General features: G+C 38.0%; 1 protein-coding gene across 1 annotated transcript in view; it reads right to left on the minus strand.

Moving 5' to 3' along the window:
• The window catches only part of myh14 (myosin, heavy chain 14, non-muscle), a 41,248-nt gene that overhangs the window by 8,231 nt on the left and 19,737 nt on the right, over nt 1-13,280 (minus strand). Inside the window, 23 exon segments of the mRNA XM_028471248.1 lie at nt 5-103; nt 169-282; nt 366-614; nt 745-897; nt 1,130-1,234; nt 1,388-1,594; nt 1,672-1,816; nt 2,560-2,772; nt 2,877-3,048; nt 3,591-3,714; nt 3,868-3,978; nt 3,980-4,006; nt 4,077-4,283; nt 5,533-5,664; nt 6,014-6,122; nt 7,239-7,399; nt 7,471-7,540; nt 8,607-8,728; nt 8,817-9,022; nt 11,264-11,332; nt 11,628-11,742; nt 11,847-12,020; nt 12,604-12,777. Coding sequence (XP_028327049.1) covers nt 5-103; nt 169-282; nt 366-614; nt 745-897; nt 1,130-1,234; nt 1,388-1,594; nt 1,672-1,816; nt 2,560-2,772; nt 2,877-3,048; nt 3,591-3,714; nt 3,868-3,978; nt 3,980-4,006; nt 4,077-4,283; nt 5,533-5,664; nt 6,014-6,122; nt 7,239-7,399; nt 7,471-7,540; nt 8,607-8,728; nt 8,817-9,022; nt 11,264-11,332; nt 11,628-11,742; nt 11,847-12,020; nt 12,604-12,777 — 3,258 coding nt within the window.

A 13,280-nucleotide genomic window follows, 5' to 3' on the forward strand; every position in this document is an offset into this window, starting at 1 on the left:
GTACATTTCTACCAACATCATCCTGTTGGTTCATCAGCTGCTCCATCTCCTGACGAAGCTGCTTGTTCGCCCTCTCCAGCTCGTCTCTTTGGTCCTGGGCCTCCTAAACACAGAATCAGAGAGGATTACCACACACTGAAACACACTAACATCTCCAAAAGAGTTTACCTGCAGGGATCGAGAAAGAGACAAGTATCTTGTTTCTTTCTCTCGGTTGTCAGCTTCTGCTCGGTCCTTCTCCTCTGCCAACCGAGCGCTGATGGCTTTCTCCTCTGCCAGAGACTGTGGCCATAAAGAATTGAGTATTTCTGTATTTGTGCAGCTTTTATAAACTGTTTAAACAGGCACGTTCAATGCTTTCTAACCTGGTCAAATTTCTTCTGCCTCTTTTCGAGCGCTGTGCAGTTCTGCCTTTCTTTCTGCAGAGCGAGAGTCATGTCCTCGATCTCCTCCCTCAGCCGCTCCCGCTGCCGCTCCACCCTCTCCTTCTCCTCCTCTCGCTGTCGCTCCCTTTGAATGGTGCTGTCCAGCTCTCTTTGGAGTTTTCTGCGCGACTCTTCTCCGACTTCCACACCCGTGTTGACCTCATCGAACTGTTTACGGAGCTCAGACAGCTGCAGGGATATGACAATTAAAATTAACGTAAATATTTGTTCCGAACACAGAAAGTGCAACCTTTGTATGAGGAAGGTGAAAATCAGAAAAGCACAGGGTGCGTAAAATACCCAACAGCTTCTCACTCACCTGTTGTGTCTGAGTTTGGATCTGCTTTGTGAGCTCTTTGGCTTTCTCCTCTTCCTCTTCAAGTCGTTCCATCAACCCATCCTTTTCTTCTTCCAGCGCACGCACCCTGGTGCTCAGAGCCATCTTCTGCCGTGTTTCATCCTGTAGCTGCTCCTAAAAGGCAGAAGGTAGAGGGTGTTTTAGCATTAGATGAGGAAATTATAAGGAAAACCAATAGGAAAGGTCACACATTCATCTGCACACAATGATTTTTTACTAATAAAGAAATAAATCCTTTTTTCACAGAGGTTGTTTTGTATGAATAAAAAGAGTTTTCTAAACGTGTCTGTTTCCTAAAACACTGAAGCTTATCAATCAAGTGATTCGTACTTTGCTTGTTTGTTACCTTTGCGTCATTCAGCTGGCTCTCCAGGCTGTTCACCTCTTTGGAGAGTCGGAGAGATTTGGTGTCCGACGAGGACAAATTACTTGTGAGGGTCTCGATTTCACTCTGAAAAAGACGTTTTGTTGTAAAAAAAAAACTAAAAAAAAAGAAACAACCACCATATGTAACCAAGCATGTTTTACATGCATGTAAATGCTTAGTAAATGGTCTTGCAGTGTATTGTGGGAGTTCTACATATGTTACTGTGTCTTTTTGTACCTGCAGCTTGTGCACACGCTCATCCCTGTCCTCCTTCTCTCTGTCCACCTGGGTTAGGCGAGAGTTGAGCTCCTGCAGCTGACTCTCAGCCTTCTTACGACCTCTCTCGCTCTCCGTGCGGCTCGCTTGGAGGCTCTTGATCTCAGATGTTAGGTTTTCCCTTTCCGCCTCCAGCATGACTTTGGCCTTCTCCAGATTCTGACAGGACTGAGGAAAGGGAAACATAGGCGTTAACATGTGTGGTTAGACCTGTTTTTTTTTTTACATGAGGGAGTTTCTCATACTCTTTTGCTGTTGTCCAGTTGCTCCTGCAGGTTGTCCATAGCAGAGCTGTGCTTCACCCTGAGTTCAGAAAGCTGGGACTCATGACGGCGAGTCTCCTCTTCAACACATCGCTGTAAATCACCGAGCTCCGCTTCCCGACGGGACCTGTTCACACATTAAAATAATATTATCTCTGAAATCTTTTCCAATAATAACAATGTCATATAGGCAGAGGTGAAAAGAGTATTGATATATCGTACTCAAGTACAAGTACAAGTAAGTCATAGATAAAATACTAAAGTACAAGAAAAAAGTAGCTCAATTAAATCGTACTCAAAGTAAAAGTTACTAGTTACTTTCACCATCCATGTTTATTTTTGGTCATAAATCTTGCCACAGTTCCCTTGCATACAGTAAACATCTAATGTATAAACTTAAAAAGGAAGAGATCAAATCTTGCACTACGGTATTTTAATTTATTTTCCACAAAGGCATCTGTATAAAATAAAAGGTTTGTCAAAATGTACAATTCTTTTTAAAATGAAATAACGCCAATGAATTAAATTCAAAATGAAAAATAACCAGCATTCAATGCTGTTTTGGCGCTGTGAGTTACGTTTAATCTGATTGGTCGGCTATGATGTGATGCATTTGATTGTTGTCATTTCATTTTTTGTAGTTTCAAAATGTCTGTTGATCATTAAACAAGAAATAATAATTTACTCAGTAACGGTTGGGTGTAGAAATGTAACAAATTAATTTACTTCTTTTAAAATGCACTTAAGTACAAGTAAAATCAATGATTTACAAATATACTCAAAAAGTGCAAGTACCCATAAAAGCAACTCAATTACAGTAACGGGAGTACTTGTAATCTGTTACTTTCACATCTGCATTGGAAAAGTCACCTGAGCTCCTGCTGTGCAGCTGTGGTGTCCAAAGTGTCTTCTAGCTCGGTTCTCAAAGCCTCTAGCTCCTCACTTAGGTCTCGCCTTTGTTTCTCCGCTCTCTCCCTCATCCCTCGTTCATTCTCAACTTCCTCTTTCAGCTCAGACACTTGAGACAAGGCCTCCCTCAGAGACCTCTGCGCTTCAGAGCGACGCGAGCCTTCTTCCTCCAGCCTGGCAGAAAGGAAACAGACAGCGGAGTGACAATGAAATAAAAAACCATGTAATGATAATCTTTCTGTCACTGTACAGTTTAGTCTTTTTTTTCTATGGCTCACCGGCCTTGCAGCGTAGTTATTTCCTTCTCCTTTTGTGACACGCTGCTCTTCAGGTCAGTGAGCAACATGTTAAGGTCTGACAGCTGCTCCTGGGCCTCCACCGTGTCATTCTCCATTCTTCTTTTCCACTTGTCCTGTTCCAAGCGTCCTTGCTCCTCGCGCTTTAGACGCTCTATGCATCATAATCACAAAAATATGATCATTTCTATGGCAAGCACCTTATACAACACATTTATGGGTGTCAAAAATCCAACCATGAAAGGAAAAAATATATATTATCGTACAATGCACAAAATACCATAAAACTACAATGTAAAAAACCATGATAAATAGTGTGGGAAACCTAAAACTGGCACTAGATTACACTAAGTTTCCCTGGCGGAGATCCTTATGCAGTGTTTTCCTGGGCAGAAAAGCAACAGCTCGGTTGAGTTTAGTGGGTTTGATCGTTCTAGAACAAGTGAAAAATGGTTATAAAAAAAAATCCAATGTCCATAATTTGGGGTTAAAAAAATGTAATCTATCTGAGTTTATCTACTTTTGTTGAAGAAAATAATCGATAACTAATGTAATAAAAATAATTTAAAAAAAAAAATGTTTTTCAATCAAAATCATGCACATCATCATATTTTACTGCTTTATAAAGTTGGGCACCATCTGGGTGGACACTACAGTATGTGAATTTCATTTTGAAATGTCCTTAAAGAAAGTTACCCTCCAGGTCAGCGATCATGGCGTCTTGCTTGTTTTTGAGCTTGTTCAGACTCTTTGTCTTTTCCTCTTCCTCAGTCAAGTGGTCGTTCACCTCATTCAGACGATCCTCCAACTGTTTCTTCTCCTGCTCACAGAAAAACAATTATAATTCAGTCTGTGAAGGAAAAAATCTGTAAAAAAGATGCCACTAGAGAAAAGCACAAGAGTAAAAAAAAGAATAAGTTCATACAGTATCATCAGAGGACAGACGGACACACACACACACACACACACACACCTTGCTAAGTCGGTCCCTCTGCTCCACTGCAGTCATGTGATCAGTCTCCAGACTCTTGACTTTGGTTTCCAGGCTTACTTTCTCCAGCAGAAGTCGCTGTTTGGCACTTTCCCTCCTCCTCCAGCTGCTCCTCCAGGTCCTAATAAATATAGACACAGTAAAATGAAACACCAACACCCACATATCTTAACTCACTTCTTTCATTTCACCTGTATCGTTTGCTGCATTTTCTTCTTCTCATTGTTCAGCTGCACACCTCTCTCCTCCTCATCCTCCAGCCTCGTCTCCAGCTCACTCAGCACTTCCTCCAACTCCTGCTTCCTGCTGGCTAACCTGGACCTCATCTCCTCCGCCTCGGCAAACAGCTCCGTTTCTTGCTGCAGCTGGTCTGCCAGCAAGGCTTTCTCCTCTATCAGCTGAACCACAGAGATAAAAGGGAGATGGGACTCGTTCAGTATGTGGCCGTTTCTTGAAATTGCCTAAAAAATGGACGCCATTTTTCTAGGGGCCAACTGCACACAGCAGCTAGCTTTTACCTAGGGCTGTGCAATTAATCAAATTTTAACTGTGATCACAATTTTGGTTGCCACGATTAAATTAACCTGATCGTTGGCAATATTTACATTTAAAATACGGACTCTATAATAGTGTATTTATTCAATTAGCCTTTGGTACATTTAAAATTCTTAGGTTAATGTTTTTTATTTTTTTATTATAATTAAATTTTAAAGCTTAATTTTGCATAGTAAACTGTACACACATTGTTTAAAAGTAGTGCAAAAAAAAATAGATTTTTGAATTTTTCCCTAATATGATAAATAATTGTGATAATCGTGATTACAATGTTGATCAAAAATAACCGTGATTATCATTTTAGCCATAATCGTGAAGCCCAACTTCTTCCCAGGTAAAAATTCATTATAAAATATCATGTCCATCACATTAAAGAACTATTTTGTGAAATGTAACAATATTCAAGACTTGCAGCATTTTATTTGATGGTTTTTATTTTATTTTTATTACTGTTGTTCTTTATTCATTTACCAGCAATCAGCAAATCTTGTATATTGCTAAATTTCACAAAATATTTCTTAAATAATTTATATAGGCAGAAGCAGCGATAGACCGATTCTATCGGCCATTTTTTACGTTTATCGGCATCGGCCGATGCAGGCTGCTGCGTTCGCCGATCTGAATTATTTACAGAGAGCAGAAATATTTTTTACATCACCTGTTTTTTTAGATTTGTAAAATATTTTTTACTTGTTGTCATTCTACCTCACCTTTGTTAATTTTTTAAAATTTTTCTTTTTTTTTAAATTGAGCCTTGTACCATTTGTTATCATCACTGTGCAATTTTTATGATGTTAATTAAGGGAGAAAAAAGAGTATCGGCTCCAAATATCGGCTCAAGAAAATCAGCAGTCCGTATCGGTCATCGACTAAGGCTGATGGAAAAAACAAAACAGTATCGACCCTAAAAAATCCATGTCGGTCTATCCCTAGGCAGAAGCTGGCTGCTGTGTGGTCCAAATGGAGCCATTCTTGCAGTAATTCCTCTTTATTTCTCAGAGCTGGACTGTGATGGCCAGAAGATGAAGCAGGCAGTTTAATAAGACACAATTACTCCAGCACAGCTCAAATAAGGGTACGTTTCATTTCTACCTGAGTGTGTTTCTGGTTTAAGGCAACAAAGTCCTGCTCTATGCGAGTCGCATTGTCCACGGCCTTCTGGAGTGCAGATTCCCTGGCGTGGATCTCCTCATCCTGTCGGGTTACTTGCAGCAAAGGCTTCACCTAATCGGCAGAGAGGGAAGACTAAAGTTAGAATAAAGAATTTACTAAAACTTTCACTACAACTCATTCATATGCTGTGGATCAACATGCTCTTTAGTTTGACAGAGACTCTGTAGCCATCTCCTGGAAGTGGGTTCATCTCTTTTATAGAAGAAGATAAAAGAATACTGAACGTATTTATAGTTATTATAAACAAAATGGTCTTATCACTCTTAAAACTGTTTTGTTGTGATTAATTCAAACCAAGCAAATCTACTAAAGAGAAGTTACAAGCACCACCAAACATGTCAGGGTTTATTTCTGAGGGTGTGTAAATTGTACAGTTGTTTACGTGTATCTAGTTGTGTACCTTGGTAAAGAGTCGCCACCACTGCCAGTTCCTGAGTTTAAGGTAAGCAGCACAGTTTCTCTGCATTACTTTCAGTGCGCTGAGCTGCTGCTGTTTCTTTGTGAAAGCTCTGAGATGGGAGACGAGAGAAATATATATCAGCAATGATACACTTAAAGAAACAACCTTCCAGCAATTGATAAATACATTTTTGTTACCATTTTCTCATTGGAATTAGAAAAAAACCTAACTGTAGAATTGTTTGAGAAGTATGACATCACATTAAAATAAAAAAACTCTGAGTGGGCTCTATTCTGCCATGCGCGCAAGTCCAAAAATCCGAGCAGTGATGCTGTTTCTGGCTGTGTGCTATTCTCCACCTGTCAGTCAGTCACTACGCACCTTCATCCCAGTTACGCACTCTGGGTGGAGCAGCCCTGAAATGTGGGTGTTCCCATTCAAATCTGGCTTTACGCGCATTCTCTGGTCCTTTTCCTCTTACGCGCTTCTAATCCTGGAATAAGTGCAGCGCCCCGATGAGGTGAAACATTATGTTGCACTAGAAATATGGACTTAGTTACATTTGAAGCCACATGGACTCGTGCGTTGCGCAGCAGCAGCTGTGATCACTCAGCTGCTGCGCGATTAATTAAAACTCTGACAGACGCAGACTTCTGTCCACGTTAGTCACAATGATTCAACTATTTTCATACTATATCCAACGTAAAGTCACGGTTTGATCCACTACAGAATGAAACAAGCTGTCATATGCAGATGAGGATGGACCAGAAACTGTTCCCACACATATTTTAATGAGGCACTTTAAACTATTTATATTTAAAACTTCCCTCTGTATTAAAGCAGGACGCTCTGCAACTGGGTTATTTCCTCATATCTCTAGCACATCTAACTCGGTCATGCTTTACAGCAATGATGATGATGATGATGATAATCAAGGAGAGAGATTTAAACTGTGACTGTGACTCGGACAGAATGCGACCGATTTAATCTTATAAAATTTTAATTTTATTAAAATACGACTTTATTCTCACAAAATTACAACTTTATTGTCAAAGTTTTATGATTTTAATCTCATAGTGCCAACATTCTTTAATTTAATGTGGACCTCATACGTCGTGGTAGAAAACAGGTTTAAGCATCATTATTCATCTTAGATACATTTCTGTATTTAGTTACAAATAGCTGAGCTGTAATGAGCGGACTATGAAAATGCCAGCGGTATTACTTGCGTGCGAGGCATCCTCTGGCGACGCTCTGGAAGCGTATGATGGTGTCTGTGATCTTCAAGTCTCTCTCCTCCTCCAGGTGACCCAGCACTCCTGCTCTGAAAAACACTTTGCTCTGTCCCACCCTGTACAGGTTTGGATCCAGCTCCAAAGCTTTGATCTGAACACACACAGCTTTCATCAGGGAACCAAAATACACTGTGAGTTTACAGCCAATCATCAGTGACCTACCATGAGCTCTGATGCTTGTTTTCCATCCATGAAGGTACGAGGAATAGCATTAGGGGTCAGGATCTCATATCTAAAGAGACACACAGGCAGGAAGGCGTGTTATGTGAGTCACTGACTGTCACTGATTCTGACTTGGGTTGGTTGGGTTGGGGTCAATTACATTTTTCAATTATGATTATGATTATGATGCATTTTTTCCAATTACAATTAAAATTACAATTATAATTTTTTTCTTAAATTCAATTACAATTATGCTGTCAATTACTAAGGGTTAAATTCAGTTGACCACAATTGCTGAGCCTTTAATAAAAAAATAAATTGAAACCTTTTTTTTGTTTAGCTTTCTGTTAGCACCTGTTAGCATCTCTTATGCTTTTTTTTTTTTTTTTTTTAAAAACAAGTAAATTTTGACCCATGTCTTAAACCAGCTGTAAAATACACTAAAAATTTAAATAAAATGTTTAAAATAAATTATCTATCATTTAATTTGTTTTCATCTCTTGGTTTCCTTTTGAAACTTCCTTATTCATCATCAAATATTGATATTAATATTTTGGTGTCGGCGTCTGAGCCTTTTTCTGTCCGTACAACATGTCAGTACATATTTTAATAATTGTTAAATACCGTACGTATGTGTAAGCCATAGAACTGTACCATAGTTCCACAGCTTTGCTTTTAATTAAATTGTAATTTTCATGCCAATTACAATTACAAAGCCAATTATCTGAACTGAATTACAATTAAATTATGATTACAAAGGCAACATATTTCTTTAATTTACAATTACAATTATCATAATTAAAATTGGGTGTCATGGCCAGTTTTCTGAATCGATTCGATTTCAATTAATAACGTTTGAATTGATTAATCGCAATTCGATTTATTTATTTATTTGGATATTAATAAGATGGTTTTAAAACTTCTGACTAAACGTTTGCCATGTTTGTACTGAATTGAATACACTCCCACGCAGCACTCGACTTTGCTAACGCTAGACTATATTTAGAGACTACAGGGGTTAGAGTAACAAAAAAAATAATTGTAATCAGTTATTGATTATGCGTTTACAATTACACAGTAATTGATCCCAACCCTGTTCTGAGGTGTGTGATTTACATTGTGAAGAGAACACACACCTCTGTCTGAACTCCTGGAATGGGATGCGGTTAGGGAAGCCTTGTCTGCAGATGCGGATTCCCTCCAGAACACCATTACACCTGAGCTGGTCCAACACCAAGCGTGGCGACAGCTTCCCAGACTGAGGAGGAGATAGACCAAAGTTATCAGAAACATAGAATACCAGGCTTTTCTCATGCAGATCAGACCCTGTGTGTGTCCCGTGTCACCTTCTTCTCATGGTTGGGGATAATGCAGCGCAGGAAGTTGGGGTTGGTGTTCCTCAGCGTAGCCATCAGCTTGGTGAGGGACTCTTTGTAGAGCTGACCCACAGTCCTAAACATGCCTTTTTTTGTCTTTAGACCCGATGCGCCAAATGCAACCGGCCCACTGCTCTCTCCTGTGGAAACCTGGTCCAGTCCTATGATCCTATCCACTGGTTAAAGCAAGGAGAAAAAACAAAAAAATCAGTTGAAGAAACAGCGTTTAATTTAATGTAGTATTTTTTTATTAATGTTCCTGTGACTATATTTAGTGTTTTGTTACGTTTTTTCTAAATCACGAGTGTCAAACTCAAGGCCCGGGGGCCAAATCTGGCCATTTACTGTAGAGCATCGAAAGTCAAGAAAGTGAAAATAATGGAAAAAAAAAAAAACATAAAATATTTTGTAAATTACCAACCAATTCAGTTGTAGAAATCTCAGGTTCTCCAAACTGAATGATGGCAGTCATTTTTAATCTCAAATTGTTGAAAGAACTCAAAATCTTTCAAAAATCTGACATATTTTCCTAAAATTATTGCATGAAATTTCCCCAAATTCCTAAAGTCAGGGAAATTTCAGTGAAGTTCCTGCAGGGACTGATATACTTTATTATTTATATATCATTTATACTTGAAAGTGTAAACCAGTGCACATTAATGTTGAATTTGGATCTAAAATCTGTGGCCCACTAAAGGTCAAACTGGTCTGTCTTTGGCCCCTGAATTAAAATGAGTTTGACACCCCTTTCCCTAAATAATTCAAGCACAATTATTGATCTTAATGTTAGTAACTATAACTATTCTACTCTCACTTTATGTCAATTAGATTGCAAATGGCTTGTACTGTAAATACCTTCCTATAATTTTATGAGGAAAAAAACTCTTTGAAATGTAATTTAAGTGCCTTTGATTCACAAGATTGAAAGTCCTTTTTAAGTAACAAACACAGGAGGTTTTTAAATGCTACTTTTGCAAGTGTTTCAGTAAATGTCCCCTAAAGCAGTGATTCTCAACTGGTGAGTCGGGACCCAAAATTGGGTCACGGACCTGTACTGGGTGGGTCGCGGACAGCTGGTCAAAATAAATAAATATTTAAAGTCTCTCAAGTTGGGTTTGACTTGTCTTTTATTTTGAAATAAACTTGTCTTTTGACAGGCCTGTTGTGAAATGCTTGTTGCACAGGCAAATATATAGATTTATGTTTAAAAAAAAAAAGACTGTATGAATTAATAAAATAAAACTTGATTGGTTGAATTGTTAAAAAAAAAAGAAAAAAAGTGGGTCGCGATTTAATGACGGAGGCAAATTGGGTCACAGGGTGAGACCTGTTGAGAACCACTGCCCTAAAGCACATCATGTAACATAAAATGCGTGATTTCTCCAATCAAATGTCTGAACGATCATAATAGATTGTTGCTCATATCTGTGGAGTCATATCGGTTCACTGTCCTCGTCGCAGTGGAGTCTAATTATTAAACCTCTTCCAGCCTAACCTGTTGGTTTAGGGCGAGTCTCGACAAGATACAAGTTTTGAAAGCAGTGTAACATGAATTTTCTTGATATGAAAACATTTGTTTGAAAAAATAAAACCAACATTAGATAAAAAAATGTCAAACACAGAGAGCGAGTGAGGGAGACTGTGATGTATTTAAAGTTGAGTTCTGGTAGAGAAGATGAGCTTCATACCATCAAACGCAAAGTATAATTTAATAAGATAATAAATTATAATCAATTTTTTAAATATCTTTTTTACGAGATAAATGAAATTATATAAAAAGACGTTTATTATCTGATTATAACTGTCAAATAGTTATTAAAAATATGTGTTAAAAAATTAATCATGTTATTCTTTTAAAAGCTAACCCGCATCAAAGAATTTAAAGACTATTTTAAGTTCTACTTAATATAATTTCAAATAATTATAGGTTTAGACTTCACATCATAAAAGCAACATGATACAGCTCTACAGCCAATTCAGGATCACATTTTTATTGCATATCTGATTTAAATGTTATTCCTTAAGAAAGAGTGAACTATAACTAACATCACAGTAAATATGCTAGCGATTCAAATGCATTTTTTCCTTAAAAATTATTGATAAATTAGCCAGAAAAACATGTGATCCTGAATGTAGCTTCAGTGACTATCGCCGAGCATGGTTCTAGTTACTAGGTTACTAGAGAAAAACTATTTTAGTGAGAAAACACTCCATCAAACAAAGACAGCACTGATACTAGAATCATTAAGAGAGCAAAACAATACAAATAAGAAGATGAGCTAAAAAAAAAAAAAAACACACACAGCCAGCTAAAAAAAACTAAAACTACACAAAAAGGCAGCACACAAGCAAACAATGGAACAAACAGAGGCACGTAAGCAGGAGAGGAATTTAGGAAGAGGAATTATAAAACCTACTGTCCGAGCCATTAGCCTGTATTGTGGTATAGGAGTCAAAAAAGTACACACGAGGGAGAGTTTGAATATCTGATGTGGGCAAGAGGAAGGTGGAGAAATAGAAGGATTCCAAATGAGCATCCCATTGATGGAGAGAGGAAAACAAGAAGAGGAAACGAGGAAGAAGAGGAGGAAAGAGACCACAAGATACAGGAAGGGAAAAAACAGAAAAAGCATAGGAGACAAAAAGAAATGCATCAAAGTTAGTGCAATAAAACGACCACATACTGAGTGTAAAACATAGGATTATTTATTTCTAATACAGTGAGAGAACAAATATGATCAAATACTGCATATGATGTCATGACAAATCAGAACGTCTTACCCTCCTTCCAAAGCTCTGACACAAAATGGTCCGACGACTGATGGAGCAGAGACGCTACATTGTCATTCAGGGGGTCCATGTTCTTCACTAACCAATCATTGGCCTTGTAGTCCACCTGAGGATGGAGGAAGCACATGGTAGAGGACATGAGCGAGAAGAATTTAGCGGGGGGGGGGGGATTATAGTGGGAAAGACAACAGAATGTAAAAACAGTGAAACCTTTCCAGCATAGTGAATGATGGAGAAGTCGGCTTCTCCACGTGGCTGCTTGGATCTGAAGAATTTGGGATGGCTGCCTTGCTCAGAGGTCACCTTCTCCACAAATGAGCGGTCTGTAGCTCGAGGAAACCAACACTCCTCATCCAGCAGGGCCAGGACACCGGGCGGGTGGGCCTAAACACAGAGGGTCATAATGATGATGTTTCACCTCCTCTCAGCTGTCATACTACGGTATATTTGCTGCTTTATCAGACTCTCCATTGCCTGACAGGTAGGGGTGTACATTCCCATGATGAATCTGACGATACAATACGATGCACAATGTTATAATACAATATACATAGCAACAATAAATAATAAAAAGTACAAAATGGTATGAAATACAATTTATTACATATATATTTTTTAACTTTTAGGAACAAGTAAATAGTAACTAACTGTAATTAAAGTAGGAATAACAAAAACAAGTGGTAAGTTTATCAAACTATCAAATTACATTTAAAAAAAAAGTTTAACTTTTGCTTCTGCAACAGATTCTGACCACATGAATCTATGAAAGTGCCCAGTATGTTTTATGTGACCGGCCGTTTACGTGCTATTCATATGTTAGCCAATTAAAAGCTAAAAAAAAAACATGATTAAAAAATCGATTTGGACATTTTTTGGATTGATACAATAATCGTGTGGTAAAATATTGCAATATTCTCCAGAATACATTTTTATTACACCGTTAAAAAGTGTTTCATCAAACACGTACTGGTCTCTCGATGAGGTCGATGCATGGCTGCAGGTCCAGGCCGAAGTCGATGAATTTCCACTCGATGCCCTCACGCTGATACTCCTCCTGCTCCAGGATGAACATGGTGTGGTTGAAGAGCTGCTGCAGCTTCTCGTTGGTGTAGTTGATGCACAGCTGCTCGAAGGAGTTCAGCTAACAAAGGGGAATTCAAATGAAGGCAGAAAAGATTAGAACAAATCAAACAAAAACAATCTATAGAAATAACACAGCCCTGCCCACACATGTACATGTCACATGTGGATGTATTGAACCCTCTTTCCTAATTATTGATGCATCTATTTTTTATGATGGTGAATGTTTAAAGGCATGTTCGAGCCCGAAATGTTAAAATGACCTGAAGTGTAACAAGACCCAAATTGTTATAAAAATATATATTTTTTAATTAAACCTGAAATGTAATAACTGGTCAATAATGAAACAAAAGTTTTGAGCCTGAAATGTATTTTTTTTAAAAATGTAATAGAAATTCAAATGTCACAAATGGTCAATAATGTAACAACATATTTAGCCCAAAACGTAAAAACTTTTGGCGTCGTTATTATATTATGAGGCAGGCAAAAAATATTTCCCCTAATAGTGTATTAATGTTATTTCATCATAGAGTGAGTTAATGATTTATGGATTAAAGAGCTTAT

The sequence above is a fragment of the Gouania willdenowi genome, chromosome 16, assembly GCF_900634775.1.
Source record: "Gouania willdenowi chromosome 16, fGouWil2.1, whole genome shotgun sequence".
NCBI lineage: Eukaryota > Metazoa > Chordata > Actinopteri > Blenniiformes > Gobiesocidae > Gouania > Gouania willdenowi.